We start from the raw sequence: 17,607 nt of genomic DNA, 5'->3' as shown, positions 1-17,607 counted from the left end.
TTAAGTATTGTGGCTTGGCTGCTCCTCCTCTTCCTCCTTCCTTTCTCCTTCCTTCTTCCTTATCCTCCTTTATTTCTCCTTTCTTCCTCCTTCTGCCATCAATATCTACACACCTGAACCTAGAAACACGAAAACACATAAGAATCACTAGATATCAGGCAAAATATTGACGAACTGGAAAAGAGGCGCCAGCCAGAGGCTATGATGACTCACCACCTGAGCTGTGGTTATCACAGAACGGGAACTGGGGTGACTCAGCTAGATTACGTACATAATTTGATTTAAAAATGACGTTTAGGAAAAACGAAGCCACGGCCGAATGCATGATATTTTATGACGTGATAAATATTCAAACTAATTTTCAAAATATCAAAATATCTCCAGCTCAACAAGTTTTTAAAAAAATGTTTAAATTAATTACGTTAAAAATATAAAACATTTTCAACAATCTTTCCTAAAATGTCCTGGAATTTCAAGCCATTTTCACTTAGCGAGCTATCTCTAAAGGCATTCTACAGCGAGTTAGACCGAGAGGCAGAAACGTGAGCAAATAAAATAAAGAGAAATAAGACTTTTGTTCAACAGCACTAAACACCATTTCAAAGTCCACATCTCAATACACTGATTTCACACTTAAAAGAGCACAGGCGATTCTTTGATACCATAAAGGCTTTTTTATTTGAAGCTATAAAGCTTCAAATAAAAAAGCTCAAGATGGGAAATTGACATTTTTGACCGTTGAAAAACCTTTAACATACACCATAAAACACCATTAAGCACTACATATTTACCAAATACAGGCGCGAAAAACACTTCAAACACAACGAAACATTTATAAAAACCATAAAAACATACCGTGGAAGCGTAATATTATCGTTGGGAAATATTTGAAAAAAGTATTTGACCCTGCTAGCTGCTAGGGGGAGGGTGATGGCTGGGGGACCGCTGGGGGAATGCAGCCCGGAGGCAAAACCGTGAGCAGCGGTTGCGGACCTCCATATGTTGTCTTTATCATCTTACCAAACCAAAATTAAGCCATAAAAGGAACTTTTGACTATGGGATATGAAATGGTAGACTGGTGGCTGCATTCTGACACATGTTTGGCTTACGGTAAGTAAAGGAAGCAAATATCAGCTGTTAATACTGACGCCTTGCTTTCATAATGATCCTATCTTTTAATATTTGTGTACTGTTTTCACTCTCATATCTAAAGGAAATCTAAAATTAAGTGAATGGCCTTATAAATACCTTTAATTGATTGATATAAGGCAGTGTAGAGAGTTGTGGCAAAGGCTTGCACTGCTTGTCTTGCCACTTGGTGCTTGGTGCTGGTGCTTAATTGGTGTTTGGTGCTGCTTGAAAACTATAGCAACACTTCACTTCACTTCTCTTCACTTCACGTGTGTGTGTGTGTGTGTGTGTGTGTGTGTGTGTGTGTGTGTGTGTGTGTGTGTGTGTGTGTGTGTGTGTTTGTGTAGACATGTTCTGGATATATGTGGGGGGTGTTTTGAGTGTGTTTACAAGTGTTTTCGGTATTTAAGAGTGTTTTTTTAAGTGTTTATGGCTGTGTGTGGGTGTGGATGGGTCAGTATAGCCCACCGCCACCACCAAAAGACCACTACTGCCGTTTTAACCAGTAGCAGAAGGTATGTCTGTGAAGGCACTACGTTTGTATAATAGTATGAATGTCTATGATAACTATCTATTATTAAATCTATCATCAATGAAATACTATATTTGTAAAAATATTACATAATGATTTACTGGTTACTGTGACATCTTTCTCTTCGTTATCGTGTCCAGTTTTGGTTATTTGTCAAAGCAGTATATATCAAATTGTATCTAGTTGTACAGCGAGTGTTGGCAGCTCCCGCGAGACAAGAAACAAGGTGCTTAAAAGGCAGACTATTTCATTTATCTCATTTTCTATTTCTATCAATAGACTAATGATTTACCTGACTGAGACCAATTTAATCAAAGAGTTGTGATTTATGTGTATATATTTATTTTGCACTGTAAATATTTCAACAATATTATGTTTATAAATAAAACTATGAAATTGTGTATGATTTCAGTCTTACGTGATCTGATGTGAATGTAATCCCTCTTCATGTATATGTGCATTACGTAGTGATGCTACATAGCCACCCTGAGTGCTTGTGAGTTATCCAAGAAATCCAAGAAAGTTTAAATCTTAAAAGAATAAATAAATAAATGAAAGATGACCTAATACCTATGCTAGAGTAATGCCCAAGTCCCCAACCCCCAAAAAAAAAAAAATGACGTCATAAGAGCTAATCCTGTCGAACTGAGAGTGGGACCTGCGACCGTCATTCTCATAATTAAACAAAAAACATAATTTGCCTACACACACATAATTCATTATTTGCTGACTAAACAATAACTTTTTCTATCGAATCATAACGTAATTTTTTTTCCAGGCACCAAGGATTTTTCTAGAACATTGTGTTAAAGGTGTATATATCGAGATAATACCTAAATTTGCGGTATTAGAAAAATTATTTATCACATTCAAATCTACTAAGACAATGGCATCGAAGCGAAATAGGGCAGCTCAAGCATGTATATTATTAAAGGAATCCTGTGTGAAATAAGAGTATATCATTAGCTGAACCGTGCATTCATTTACATGCACTATCATTCAGTATCCATTACAGATTATAAGTCTCTGATGAATACCAGAGTCTCAGAACCGCCACTGAATTTCAGTGGTATATTGACTGAAAAAACAAAAACAGCCGCAAAAGAAGACCAACATATTTGTCTTGTTCAGTCCATTTGCGACTTTGTTTACGTTGTGACGTCACGGAGAAAGGTTTGAAAATGTGGTGTCCAGATGTAGAGATGATGGAGTTTGTGAGGGAAAAAGAGCACACCTGGGACCCTGAAAATTAATTATAAAGCAAAAAAAGCTTACGCAAATCGATGCTCGATGAGATCAAGCTTCCACTCTCCAAGAATTGTTTCCCTCTATGCAGCATGTTGTTGGAGGTGAGGATTGAATACTTGTGATGATTTAATTTGAGCATCACCGGAAGAAGACATTTGTTGGGTAGCTGTTTGTTTACGTTCACTTCCCGCCAACCACCGATACTTCCCAGTCGCTATGTGTGAACGTGTTCCAACTTGTCAATACTTCTAGTAACTTGCAATTTCAGTCGCATATTGACACGTGTGAACCCACCTTTAAATTGAGTTGTGTTCCTTGTTGTTAGTTCATTTGTGTGTTCTACTTGTGGATAAATTGATATTTGCTGAAATTGAGTTTTTCTGGTAGCAGGTGGTACGCGGGGACTGTACGGGATCTCTAAAGTGGGACTCACTCAAGAAAAGTTTGGGAACCACTGTGGTAGAGGAAGACTTGCACAATACTACACTAACATCACATAGGATCATTGATTAACATGAATACACTAGTGACTAATGGTTTCAGCTTGTGGCATTTTAGTTTATCTATCTATAAGTTTTGTTTATTATTTCTTTATCAATCTGCATTAGTAAGCATCAGGGCACAGGCATTTTTCTAACATTATTCGTTTATCACTGTCGATAGCGAGACGTGTGGTGTTGCTTCGAGGGTCTTGGCGAGGTGACACACATTTAGTATGAATCTTTATAACGCACGTGCCAAGTATGGTTGCACCTGTCTAGTTTGGCTCTAATTATCACTGGAATAGGTAGCCTTTTCAACACGAGGGTGATACAGCCAGGTTAGCCATCTATTAATGATTCGTCGGGGGCCAATGAGCAGTCTCAGTGGAGTAGGGTGTTTCTATACAGGTTAACTTCTTACAATAAATGGAATGTTGCACTTCAATCTAGAATCAACTGTCTCGCCTTTTTTCTATGATACTAAGGGCAACAAAAATTATGATCTAAAAAAAAAGGCCCACGATGTTCTGAATAATTTTGCCTCTTTCACCATATATTTTCAAAAGCAATAGAGATGATCGGCCGGGTTCTCAAGTGTTCATCTTGTTGATATAGTAAAATTTTTGTTAATCTGTCATTACAACCATAAAAAAGCAACTTTGAAAACCTGTGTAATTTCGATTAAAACCTTTTGAATGTGGTGGAAGTGAAACTGAAATTTTTCAGGATACAGTGTTTATTCATGCAATTTCTACGTTCACCATAACAATAAACTTGTGAAAATATAATACTAACATAATAATAAGCCTCCAGGAATTACTAGAAGCTTTAAACCTATAAGCCTCGTCTGTCGTCTCCCCTCATCATAAGTTACAATTATCCTTATTAGCAATGTGCCGTCACCATGGACACACTGCTAACCTCACACCACAGACATGCGTCAACCCATAACGCGCTTATAGTCTTAAACCTTCCTTTATTTCGTCTCGGAGTAAGCTAACACGCCCCTAAATTACCAGTCTGTTGTCACTCGGAGACGTCAGCACATGCCTAGTCCATCCTTCACACCTTCCAACCACCACCACCACCACCACCACTACTCACCCCACGCCAAGCTACCTCGTCCTCCCAACCCAAATATACCCAAGCCTGCGTACCCCCGCGCTTGCCTTACCTGCGGTTCTCTCTGAAAGCACCGCCCCACGTTTTCTACCAACGGATCCCATGTCATAATATGTCGTGTACCTATAAGCATGCATCACATTAACTCTCATGACTGGTAGGTGTTTGTTATGTCATGTGTAGCCTACCTTCATTCTTCGTTACACATTCACGTGCACATGTCAGACTATATCCCATTTCTGGGGAAGGGGGCGGGGTGGCAAGGTTAAAAATAGCTGGTTGGGGGACATTCCCTTCGGGTTTCATATTAATTTCAGAACTGTTCGCTCGCTCGTTTAAGGAACATTACCGCACGTCACGGCGGGAGTAAACACATCACTCGCGGGCAGTACACTTGCTGCTGTACTGGGGAGCTGAGTGACGGGGTAATAAGGCGCCTTACTGAACTCTTAGTGGCATTTTTATCGCGTGTCTTTTCTTCGCTCGGGAACAGTTCACACGTGGATCCGTTTATAGTAACAGCAGACTACTACTACTACTACCACCAGCACCTCAGCTCATGGTCCAGTGGTGCTGCAGGGGGGAGGGAGAGAAACCGAGAACGTTCCCGCGCTTCAGAATCTAACTGACCTCCGCCATGGCCGGGTAAGTCCCTGCGGTGCGGTGAACGATAGAGCTTTGCGAAGTGAAGTGGAATAAAGGGAGCATTTGTCACTTTTTTATCACTGCGCAGAAAACCAATTATTTCATGTGTCAGGTATCAGTGGTGGTGTTTTACGAGGGTGTTTTAGAGTGGCAGTGTACGTGGTGTGCGGCGTGATTTAGTGAAGCATGCACTCGACGCAACAGGCTGCTTGAGATTCCGATCATCTGTCGCGGTGTAGGGTGTTGTGGTGTGAGGAACGAGGTGAAGTCTAGCAGCTGTGTTGTCATGTGGGTGGCGGTGACGGGCGTTTGTCTTTGATCTCACAGAAAACTCTCAATATTTAAGTTTCCTTCACTCGAGCTAACACACGTGTCTACACTGACGCTTATTATCCAACACTTTCCCTACTTATGAGCTTATTTTGTGCCATTATTCACTCCCCTTTTTTCTGCGCTGAATAAAAAACGAGGGATCATCTGACACGCAGGGGATACGAGGAACTGAAAAATGGGGTATCCAACGGTATGGACGATTTGGAAGAGTACCTCCATAGACTGTGCTCCGAGGTGACGCTGTGGAGCACTCAGGAGGGTTTCTTCAGCCACTTCGTCGAGCAGATCAGCGCACATGTGTCAGAACAGTTCCTCGAGAAGTTTGAGAAGATGAAGGATGATGACGAAAGGTTTAGGAAGATTTGGGAAGTCAAGGTATGTTGTAATAATAGATATTTTTTTTATATAGCTGTAGGTATTAGTGTCCCAATCCTCACTTCTAACGACGTGTAACTATGATTATCTCGGCGTGTCTTACTCTCCAGCCCATCCACACACTCAAGGTGTCAAGTTTCTTCAAACAAAAGAGCCGCGAGGTATCGGAGAAGCGGCGGGCTGACGGTAACAAGGCTTTTCAAGATAAGAAGTACCAGCAGGCCCTCATTGCTTACTCACAGGCCGTCATGCGCGCGCCTCACCACGACGGTAAGCACACTGACGGAGGCGATGGAGATATAGTGATAGTGAGAAGGCAGTGAAGTGTTTTTATTGATATTCATTTATTTATTTATTTATTCATTTTATTTATTTATTTATTTATTGTATGGAATATGTTAAGTGAGTGGTAGGGAAACACAGTTGAGAGAAGGTACTTTGTTCCCTAACGTTTCGCTTATAAACATTCTTCAGAGAGAATAAAGTACCCTGTCTCAATGTGTTTCCCTGCCACTCACTTTACACATTTGTCTCCTATTATAAACTATTTGAAATCTTCTAATGTTTATTGGATTTATTTTCTTACTACGCCAATGAATGAATAACAATATATATATATATATATATATATATATATATATATATATATATATATATATATATATATATATATATATATATCTGGAAAAAAAATGTGTAGAATGGTAGCAAAGTATATAGTATTTTCACTGTTGTTCAAATGTTACTTTTAAACTACTACGCATTTCACGGAGAGTGAGTCATTGTTTTTCGCGAATATCTTTCAAACTAATGAATTGATCGGAATGGTACTTTGACACTGTGTACAAGACACCTTCCGCTAATTTTTGGTCATAATAAGCATTGCCAAATGGTGTTAGTAAAAGCGTTTACTCTTGACGTTTAAAGCCGAAGTCACATGAGTCGCCAGAACTAACGTACACTATCGAACGTGGAGGGGGGAAGATAGTGGGAGAGTGGGAGGAGGATGGGGGAAGCGAGCGGGAGAGAGGAACGTAGGGAAAAATGGGATGGGGGATTGTAGATGTTCGTATGAATAGGTTGGCGAGGCTCGGCAACACCGTATATCTCAAGAGTGAACGTTTTTAATAACATCATTTGGCATTGATTAGTATGACCAAAAATTAGCGGAAGGTGTCTTGTACACAGTGTCAAAGTACCATTCCGATCAATTCATTAGTTTGAAAGATATTTGCGAAAAACAGTAATTCACTCTCCGTGAAATGCGTAGTAGTGTAAAACAATATGATTTACTGGTTAGTGGCAAACTCTTCTCGTAAATAGATGGATTAGTAGACAAATGATTACTTAAAACTGAAAAGTGTTAATAGAGTGACGTAGCTTTAAAGTTTACAATACTGCTAAGATGTCATTTTTTAAACTAATGCAAACAATATGAAATACAGATCAATGCCTAATTCTTCCTTCTCTGCTTGTCCTCATCCTTTTTCCTATTCGTCTCTTCTCCTCCTTATCTTACTCTTCTTTACACATCTTCCGCCTCCTCCTACTCCTCCTCATCCTTAATCTTATTTTTTTTTCTCCTCATCTTACTCTTCTTTACACCTCTTCCACCATCTCCTCCTCCTCCGCCTTCAGGGGACACGTATTCCCTGGCGCTGGCTAACAGATCTGCAGTGTTGTACCATCTGGAGCAGCACCGCCACTGCCTCACCGACATAGACCTGGCACTGAAGGCAGACTACCCTCCCTCGCTGACCTACAAGGTGCGCACACACACACACACACACACACACACACACACACACACACACACACACACAGAGAGAGAGAGAGAGAGAGAGAGAGAGAGAGAGAGAGAGAGAGAGAGATTGTTGTATTATAAATGTTCACAAATGTTCTCTGCTTCTCTTTCTCTTTTCTTCCTCGTCTTTTTCCTCCATCCGTTTCTTTCCCCTTCCGCCTTCTTCATTTCTATTTTTCACCTCTTCCCGTCCACACAAACGAAAAAGAATATCAAGGAATAAACAAAGAATAAGAACACACACAGAGAGAGAGAGAGAGAGAGAGAGAGAGAGAGAGAGAGAGAGAGAGTCTACCACGTGCTTCCACCAAAATACACTCTATACCGCATCACCATATCAACAAACACTTACACCCATCCCAGAGAGAATTATAATCCTACACCATACCCTCTTTCTTCTATCCCTTTAATAATGTCACTTGATCTCACTAATGCTATACGTTGTCACTCGTCGTGTATTGAAGTCTACAAACACCCGAAGATTCTGTGTAACACTTGATCATCTAACAACTCTGCTATCATGGATCATATTTCGGAACATTTCTGCGCCACACCCAGTAAACACATAACATTAGTAAGGCTTTAGTTAATGTGTCACGGATCTTCAAGTATTTATTTTATCCTTTTTTTTTTTTTACAGTTCTAGTGACAGATTAACGAGATTTCTACATCATTAACTGGTGAAACAATCTTGAGTTGAACTGGGGTGATCATGATCATCTCTGTGGTCCTTGACAATAGTAGTGGTGAGAGAGCAGTGTGTTTCCAAATACCGCTTCATTTATATCATGCATTTTAGCACCATCAATCTTACCTCCTCCATGTCTTATCTCTACAGGTGCTAGATCGCCGCGGCCAGTGTCTCCTGAAGCTGCGCCAGTACAGAGCCGCCCTCGAGGCTTTCAAGCATGCTGCCCAAGCCCTCTCCGCCGCAGACCTCAACGAGAAGAAACTGGGGGTGTGGGAGAAGGATTTGGTGAAGAAGATGGATATGTGTCAAGGGAAGGAAGATGAGAATGGTAGGAATGATTCTTTGTTGTACTGTAATTTCTCTCTCTCTCTCTCTCTCTCTCTCTCTTTCTCTGTTTGTTTGTTTTTTTTCATGTATTTTATGTTTGCAGAGAGAGAGAGAGAGAGAGAGAGAGAGAGAGAGAGAGAGAGAGAGAGAGAGAGAGATGGGGGGAATGAAACAGATAAACACTAAACGAAAATAGAAGAAAAGGAGAAAGAAACAGCTTACTATGAGAGAGAGAGAGAGAGAGAAGAGGTGGGGGGGGGGGAAAGGATCAAATATAATAAACACAATCATCTGACATAATGTGCTGCAACGGACGGAGTCAGTCAAACGAGAACTTCACTTTAGTAATGTTTGAATGTGCGAAACTCAAACAGCGCCACATAAACCAGCGTAGTACTGCCTTGATTCGCCCTTACGTATGTACTATTATGTGGACAGATTTATGGAGGGTATAATTTGATGGTTTCTTATTCTCGCTCGGCTTCCTCCATTGTATATAAGCGAGTATACAAAATTAATATGACTTTCTTCAAACGCTCATGATGTAAGGGAACGTGGCTTTGTGGTGTGTGGGACTTTTATTTCGTTGGATGTTAGCTGGATGGATGGGGTGTCTCTCTCTCTCTCTCTCTCTCTCTCTCTCTCTCTCTCTCTCGGATTAATTTTTTTTCTTCACTCTGTCTCAGTTCGTTATGTTAACCTCTGTCTCTATCTCATCTTTCTTCTCATTCTACCTTCCCATTCTTCTTATTTATTTCCTTTCTTACTTCTCGACCTTCTATTTTCACGCTTTTCCATTTGCTTTCCCTTCCCTTCATCATCTCTCACTCCCTCTTTCTCCTTTTCACCTCATTGTGCTCTATTCCTGATATAATCTTAGCCTTTCCATCCCTCACAGAAGAGAAGAGTACCACACAAAGCCCCACAGCCAACCTTTTCAGCGGTCCTAGTCGCGTCCTGCCCAACGCCTCCTCAGCTGTGACGCTTCAGGAGACCAAAGATGAAGGTAAACAAAAGAGCGTTCGAGCATGCGTGAACAGTGTCGTTTTCATATATACGTATTTTTCTGTTTATTTATTTATCTATCTATTCATTGATGTATTTATTAATTTACTGATTCTTTTTATAAATTATTGTTACCCTTTTCTCTTTCTTAACTTATTTATTTTCTTCCTTACTTATTTTATGTTTGATTCTCTCTCTCTCTCTCTCTCTCTCTCTCTCTCTCTCTCTCTCTCTCTCTCTCTCTCTCTCTCTCTCTCTTCTTCTTCTTCTTCTTCTTCTTCTTCTTCTTCTTCTTCTTTTCTTCCTTTTTTTTCCTTTATTGTTTGTTATTTGCATTAAATAACGATCTGTTTTATCTATCTATCTATATATCTATCTATCTTTATCTATTCATTCGCCTATCTATGTATCTATCTTTCTTTTTTTCTCCTCCCAACTTCTCGTTCTTTTTTCATTTCATCATTCATTCAATCATTCATTCATTCATTTCTTCATTTTTACCAAGTCATCGCTCTCTTCCTCTTTCATCTACCTAACACACAAAGCGGGTGGACACGCAATTCGCATGTCATTTATTCGTGGAGAACAAATTTATTGCTACATTAGTGTCCTGCTACTTCTATTACTACTGTCAGTTGGTAAATGATAGTGACAAATTGAATACATAACGCTTGCCTACTGTTTAATATTATTGTAGTAGTAGTAGTAGTAGTAGTAGTAGTAGTAGTAGTTGTTGTTGTTGTTGTTGTTGTTGTTGTTATTGTTCTTTGTTGTCTTTGTCATTGTCGCCGTCTTACTTTAGGTCTTTTCTTCTTCTTCTTCTTCTTCTTCTTCTTCTTCTTCTTCTTCTTCTTCTTCTTCTTCTTCTTCTTCTTCTTCTTCTTCTTGTTCTTCTTTCTTCTCCTCCTTCTTCTTTCTCCTACTCTTTTTTCTTTCTTTTCCCCTTTTTTTCTTGTTCTCCTCCTTCTTCTTCCTCCTCCTTTATTTTCTCCTTCCCCTTCTTTTTCTTCTCCTTCTCTTCCTTCTCCTCCTACTTTTTTTTTTATTTCTTACCAAACGTGAACGAAGGACTAAGAAGAAAAAAAAAATCCTTGTCATTAACTCGTTATGATTGATACTTGAATAATTATTTCATTCTCCTCTCGGTTCCAGATTGATAAAAAAAAGAAAAAAAAAATCGATGGAAAAGAAATGCATTGATATATAACGACGCGATGTCATATAAGTAACGGAATAGAAAAGATGAAAAAAAAAAATGGTTGATTATTGTTTTACTCGTTTAATGCGCAGGAAAATGTCACGTCATTCTTTTTATCGTATTAGTAATGAGTGAAAGATGTTACTCATGTCAGTGTTTGTTTTGTTAGTAATGAGGCAAGGAAGAGAAGAGTGACGATCGATGTAAGAGGAGGAGAAGTATTTTTAACCCCTTCAATACTGAGACGCATCTTTACCTTGGTTTTGATGTATGATGAAGCGATTTTATTTGCATTAGGGAGGATTTTCGGAGGCCAAAATATTAACCCCTTCAATACTGGGACACATTTTTACCTTGAGGTTTGTGTACGATTTGACCACTTTATTGATATTAGGAAGGGTTTATGGAGGTCAGAAGATTAATGGCCACAGTCTTCACTATCTTGATCCCCCACATGAGTTTCTGAAGCTGTCTAAAATCATCAAACAGTAAGCAGAATGAATATGAAAGCGCGTCGTGATACTGAAAATGTTAATCTCCAGAGTCTTTACTATTCTAATCCCAACAAATATTTCTGAAGCTGTATAAAATCACCCAACAGTAACCAGAATGAATATGAAAACGCGTCGTGATACTGAAGAGATTAATAAATAAGTAATAAACCTTCATGAACGGGCTCTTGGAGGGTGAAAATAAATTAGTAGATTAGTAAACAAAAGTAAATAGGCGAAGGAATGAATTACTATATGTTTGTGGTCATTCATCTTCCGGGGTAAACAAAAAATAGATGTAGAAAGGAAAACACAATTTGAATTATTTTATTGGCTCTTTTTTCACTTTATACTTCGATTTCTGTAACTTCATAACCTTTCCTTCTTTTTTCTTTTCTTTTCCTTTTCTCATGAACTTACCTGTCAAAGTTTATATTATCTATTTGTCCACCTTATACGTTGAGATCTGATCTGTAATCTGTTAACCTTTCCTTCCTCCTTTTTTTTTAACAACTTATTCATCAACATTCATTTTGCCATCTTAAACTTTAAACTTTAGCGTGTGACCTCTTAACCCTTCTTTCCTTCTTTTTCTCTTTTTTTTCTTTTCCTTTTTCTCACCAACCTGCCCATTAGCATTGATATTTCCACATTTGTTTTGCCATGTTAAACCTTGAAATGTAGCATGAGGCCTTGTTAATCTTTCTTTCAGTTTTTTTCTTTCTTTAACTTTTTCTTATCAGCTTATTTGCATTTATATTTCCACATTTGCTTTACCATCTTAAACCTTGAACTGTAGCATGTGACCTCTTAATATTTCTTTACTATTTTTTTCCTTTCTTTTCTTTTTTTCATCAAATTATTAATTATCGATTATTAACTTACTTATCAGCGTTTGCATTACCAACTTATATTTTGACCGTGACGTCTTGCCTCCCGCGGCAGGTCGGTACGCGGTGGTGAACAGGAGGGTCCCCACAGGCCAGGTGCTGATTGCTGAACGCCCCTACGCCTCCGTACTCATGGAAAACAAGAGTGGCTTTCATTGTACCCACTGTTACGTTAGGTGTGTGTGTGTCTGAAGGGTTTTGTTATTGTTAGTGTTTGAAATATGCTTTGCTCTTTTCTCTTTTTTTTATTCCTTTTTTCATTTAGTATTAGTAGTTTTTTTCAGGTTTGTATGTATTTATGTTTGTATATGTACAGGTTAATAGCTCCAGTACCCTGTGAGTGGTGCTGCGGCGTCGCTTTCTGCAGTCCAAAATGTCGAGATCTCGCTGTTAGTTCGTATCACCGGTGGGAGTGTCGCTTCCTGGACCTTATGATCGGATCTGGCGTGTCTCTCAACGTGTCCCTGGCCCTTCGAGTCGCCGCGCAGCACGACCTTCAGTTCTTCCAAAAGGTAAGAGGGTCAAGGGTTCCAATGCCACAAGAAGAGGGTTTGAAGTACTTCGTGGAGTAGATAAAGGCTTGGAACGGTTTGTAGGGTGCTGGATGAAGTGTCTAGAAGCTTTGAGGATTTTTGAGAAGTAGGTATAAGTGCTGGGAAGGACTTGAAGAATGAGAGGTAGGTAGGTGAGTGGGTGGCTACTGATGAAGGGTGTCTGGGGAGAGAAGGGAGAGGTCGATGAAGAAAAGAATGATAGTAAATAGTTAGTATTTAGGTAGATACGCAGAGAAATAAGTATGAAGCATGTTTAGTATGAGATAGAAGAGGTAGATGAAACAGAAAGGAATAAGAAGTAGTTGGTAGGCTGACATACGTAGAGAGGTAAGCAAATAGACAGACAGAGAGACAGAGGGTGTTTGGGAAGAGATACGGAGATGAATGGGTGTTGAGTCCGGTTGGGGAAGATTGGCAGGGCGGGAAATGGGTGGGGTATAGACAGGGACAGGAGTAGTGGGTATCTGGCAAGTGTGAGTAACGAGGCCTGAGTATAGTAGGGAGAAAGACTGTTGGCTGGCGGACTGGCTGGCTGAGCGAGGGGACGCATGTTACGGGTGATTAGTTGAGTAAATAATGAAATTCGTACCTAAATGTGTGTGTGTGTGTGTGTGTGTGTGTGTGTGTGTGTGTGTGTGTGTGTGTGTGTGTGTGTGTGTGTGTTTACTATACTATTACATACAATACAACAATTATTCAATCTTCATTCTTTTTCCTATGTGTGTGTGTGTGTGTGTGTGTGTGTGTGTGTGTGTGTGTGTGTGTGTGTGTGTGTGTGTGTGTGTGTGTGTGTGTGTGTGTGTGTGTGTGTGTGTGTGTGTGTGAGCAGCTGCAGGACCGCCTCTCGCAGCCCGCCGTCCTCCCTTCCGTCGCGTCACCACACTGCCCTGAGGATTACTTGAGTTTCTACCACATGGCGGGCCTCGAGGAACATCGCTCTGGCAGGGACTTCTTCCATCGCGCCCTTATCGCCGCCTTCCTGCTCAAGATCCTGCAGAGAGCGCACTACTTCGGCAAATGGGATGATGAAGGTAGTGGGACTTCTGATGGCTGTAGTAGTAGTAGTAGTAGTAGTAGTAGTAGTAGTAGTAATAATAATAGGAGGAGGAGAAAGAAAAGGATAAGGAGGAGAAAGTAGTAATAGTAGTAGTAGTAGTTGTAGTTGTAGTTGTAGTTGCAGTTGTTATTGTTATTGTTGGTGGTGGTGGTGTTTTTGCTGTTGTTGTTGAAGCTGGCCACAAAGTATTGAAACTAAAACAAGAAGAGGAGGAGGAGGAGGAGAAAGAGAAAGAGAAGGAATGAGCAACCAACTAATGAGGATATAAGTGTTTACAATTTCCTGATTTATTGTAGCACGTGTCTAGCCCAAATGTTCTCCTGCATAGTATTACATAACCTCTTATATATGTGTGTGTGTGTGTGTGTGTGTGTGTGTGTGTGTGTGTGTGTGTGTGTGTCACCCCTGCAGGACACCCCGACAAGCCCCTGACGGATGACGAGGCGTTGCTTGGTCGTCTTCTGCTGCGTCACCTTCAGGTCTCCCAGTTCAACGCTCATGAGGTAAAGGATCCTCAAGGACACGGAAGAAAACGGAAGGTTGGCGTATCAGTGTGTGTGTGTGTGTGTGTGTGTGTGTGTGTGTGATGAATGTTCTACCTCCTTATTTTCTTATTTATTTATTTGTTTATTTATTTACGTTCCTATTTATTTGTCTCGTTGTGTAGATGGCTGCCGTTTTATTTAATTTCCGAAGTGTCCGTTCACGTGTTTATTTGCTTTTAGGTGTGAGTTTATGGCGTCTCTCTCTCTCTCTCTCTCTCTCTCTCTCTCTCTCTCTCTCTCTCTCTCTCTCTCTCTCTCTATATATATATATATATATATATATATATATATATATATATATATATATATATATATATATATATACTGTATATCTTTAACCTTTATGTTCGCAACGGTTTAGTTTTATTTTAGTGTTTTTCTTTAGTGTTTCTTTCTCAATTGATTCCTGGTTGAGTCGCGGCGGCGAGACACGATGGTCATTTGGCGCCGGCGTGTTGTTACTTAGTGAGCTGCCTGTAATCACTCATGACTGCCGCGCTGCTGCCGCTGTGTAGCTTAACATAGAAAAACGCTCTGCTGAAAAAAAAAAAAAAAAAAAACAATCAGTTTAATTGTTGCGGCCAGTTTTATTCTTTATTTTCTTACTTTCATTTTGTTTCTGTCTTATGTTTTAACGATCAAATTGCTCATTGTTGTTATGGTCTTATTTTGCGCCATTAACTCGGCTAAGCTCCGTAGAGAAACAACTCATTAGAACCAACAATGCGCATCACTGATTTCTTTTCCTTAATTTCGTTCTTTTATTTATGTTTATTTTCGTTTATGATTTAGCTAATGACTCATAGCTATCGCTTTGTCACTGGTGTCTTATTCTTAACTCACTAGATAGAAAGAAACTGTAGTAGCAGCAACAGTTCACAACAGTTGTTTCGGCAGTGGTTTGCTAATGACCTAATGACTCAGCTGCCGCCTTAGTATTCATGTGATATGCTTAACTCACTAGAACATAACTTAGTCCAAACTCTAGAGATGCAATGAAACAGCCCTGTATTCTGAAACGCTTCGATCCCATGCTGACTACTTTCACAGGCTACAGAGAGAACTTGCCAGGTTTTCACGGGTGGTTTTCGTATCAGTAGTGCAGAATCTTTGTTTGACTCGCTGGGATGACGAAAACCCCTGTGAAACCCTCAGTCACTTCCAATAGAGCCTGTGAAAAGTAGTCGAGGTTTAAGACGCCGAAACGTTTGGGAATACAGGTCCTGTTGGTGGCTAGCCTATATTTGTAACTCCGTCGGTACTTGCTTCACTACAATCTCAACAATCTCCCTTTTCCCTCTCGCATTTCTGAAGACATCTCGTGGCTACATCGTCTCTTCTTCCCGCCCCTACCCCCCCTGGTAGATCCACTCCCCCCTTGTCCCCCTCGCTCCCTGTAACCCACACTCACAGATCAGCGGAATGACCTTCATGAGTGGTGAAAATAACTACGTGGCCACCAAAAGCGTGTACCTCGGCCTGGCAGTGTACCCAACCGTCGCCTTTTGCAACCACTCCTGCTTCCCCGCCGTCGCCAGGTAAAAATGTATAAATGCTCGAGTTTATTTTTTTTTCTTTTTTCTTTTTTTTCGTCTTTGTCTTCTTCCTTACTGCCTATATTTTTCTTTTATTATTGTTTTCAGCATATGTAGAATAATTTTCGCTCAGTGTTTTTATATATCATCACTGGTAGTAGTAAATGTAGTAGTAGTAGTAGTAGTAGTAGTAGTAGTAGTAGTAGTAGTAGTAGTAGTAGTAGTAGTAGTAGTTGTAGTAGTAGTAGTAGTAGTAGTAGAAGTAGTAGTAGTAATAATAAATGTACGTAATAGTGACAGTAGTAGTAGTAGTAGTAGTAGTAGTAGTAGTAATAAATGTACGTAATAGTGACAGCAGTAGTAGTAGTAATAGTAGCAGTAGTAGCAGTAGTAGTGGTAGTAGAAGTAGTAGTAATAAATGTACGTAATAGTGACAATAGTAGTAGTAGTAGTAGTAGCAGCAGTAGTAGTAGTAGTAGTAGCTGTAGTAGCAGTAGTAGTGGTAGTAGTAGTAGTAATAAATGTACGTAATAGTGACAGTAGAAGAAGAAGTAGTAGTAGTAGTAGTAGTAGTAGTAGTAGTAGTAGTAGTAGTTGTAGTAAGTAGAAGTAGTAGTAGTAGTAGTAGTAATAACCTCTTTATTTTATGCATACACTAGGTGATACTCCATGAAATACACCTATAGCAAAATCTGAGCGACAAAAAGAGGAAGGAAAAATAAGTACACCTTGCTATCCAACCTCTTTAGACGGTCAATTTTCACCTGAAGTCAAGCTGTAGTTATCCTTTATTCTTTCAGACAAATAGCACTATCATTAAGGCAGCTGTTCTTTCTTGCTTTCAAGTTTTAGTAAGTATTTTATGGCTGTGTTCGAATCATCCAATTTGAATAGCACGTCAATTTTCGTTTGAAGTACGATAATTGGCCTCCTTTTCCTGGGTAAATGTTATTATCTTGAAAGCGGTTGTTCTTATATCTATTTATTCTTTTTTTTATTTGTAGTAGTAGTAGTAGTAGCAGTAGCAGTAGTAGCAGTAGCAGTAGTAGTACTATTTCTTTAACTGTTATTTCTTCCTTTTAATTTCCTTATCCATTTATTTATCTTCCATGGAATTGTCACCCTTAGATTTTTTGATGGGGACAAGATGGTGATCGTGAACCTGCGGCCTCTTTCTCCCGGGGACGCTGTGGCGGAGAACTACGGGCCGATCTTCACTCACATGTCCCTGCAAGAGAGACAACGCAAGCTGCTGTCCCGATACTGGTTCAGGTGAGCGCCGGGACAACAGAGGTGGGAAACAATAAAGCAAAATAAAGGAGAGACAAAAATGAAAATGATAGGAAGAAGAGAAGCATTAAGAACGTAAAAAGGGAGATATATAAATAAAATAAGAGTATATGAGATGGGAGGAAAAGGAAAGAAAATAAAATAAAAATTGATAGTGTGTGAAAAGAGAATAGAGCGAGAGAAGAGAGAGGGAGACAGAAATAGATTAACAAGAATAAAAGTTACAAAAAACGTGGGAAAAAAAAAAAAATTAAGAACGTAAATAGAAAAAAAATGGAGTAAATAATTGAATGCAGCAGCTTAGATACCTACATAGAAATGGAGAGTGAGGAAAGGAAAGCTAAGTGAATA

The 17,607-nt window shown here is 39.6% G+C and overlaps 1 protein-coding gene across 2 annotated transcripts in view; it reads left to right on the top strand.

Annotated features, from left to right (window-relative positions):
- Positions 1 to 4,845: 4,845 nt before the first annotated feature.
- LOC123507235 (SET and MYND domain-containing protein 4-like) overlaps positions 4,846 to 17,607 on the top strand; it is a 15,890-nt gene continuing 3,128 nt past the window's right edge. The window contains exons 1-12 of one of the 2 annotated variants that reach the window (XM_045259975.1): positions 4,846 to 5,161; positions 5,650 to 5,869; positions 5,980 to 6,139; positions 7,508 to 7,635; positions 8,512 to 8,692; positions 9,590 to 9,697; positions 12,331 to 12,451; positions 12,592 to 12,787; positions 13,659 to 13,860; positions 14,298 to 14,389; positions 15,797 to 15,969; positions 17,095 to 17,238. In XM_045259975.1, the coding sequence (XP_045115910.1) occupies positions 5,154 to 5,161; positions 5,650 to 5,869; positions 5,980 to 6,139; positions 7,508 to 7,635; positions 8,512 to 8,692; positions 9,590 to 9,697; positions 12,331 to 12,451; positions 12,592 to 12,787; positions 13,659 to 13,860; positions 14,298 to 14,389; positions 15,797 to 15,969; positions 17,095 to 17,238 (1,733 nt within the window). In that variant the 5' untranslated portion in view covers positions 4,846 to 5,153. The remainder of the gene's footprint in view (positions 5,162 to 5,649; positions 5,870 to 5,979; positions 6,140 to 7,507; positions 7,636 to 8,511; positions 8,693 to 9,589; positions 9,698 to 12,330; positions 12,452 to 12,591; positions 12,788 to 13,658; positions 13,861 to 14,297; positions 14,390 to 15,796; positions 15,970 to 17,094; positions 17,239 to 17,607) is intronic. The other variant, XM_045259976.1, reaches the window with a different exon arrangement.

Source organism: Portunus trituberculatus, chromosome 21, assembly GCF_017591435.1.
Source record: "Portunus trituberculatus isolate SZX2019 chromosome 21, ASM1759143v1, whole genome shotgun sequence".
In the NCBI taxonomy this organism is placed as follows: domain Eukaryota; kingdom Metazoa; phylum Arthropoda; class Malacostraca; order Decapoda; family Portunidae; genus Portunus; species Portunus trituberculatus.
The sequence above is the reverse complement of the archived record's forward strand: the minus strand, read 5'-3'. Positions and strand labels throughout refer to the sequence as shown.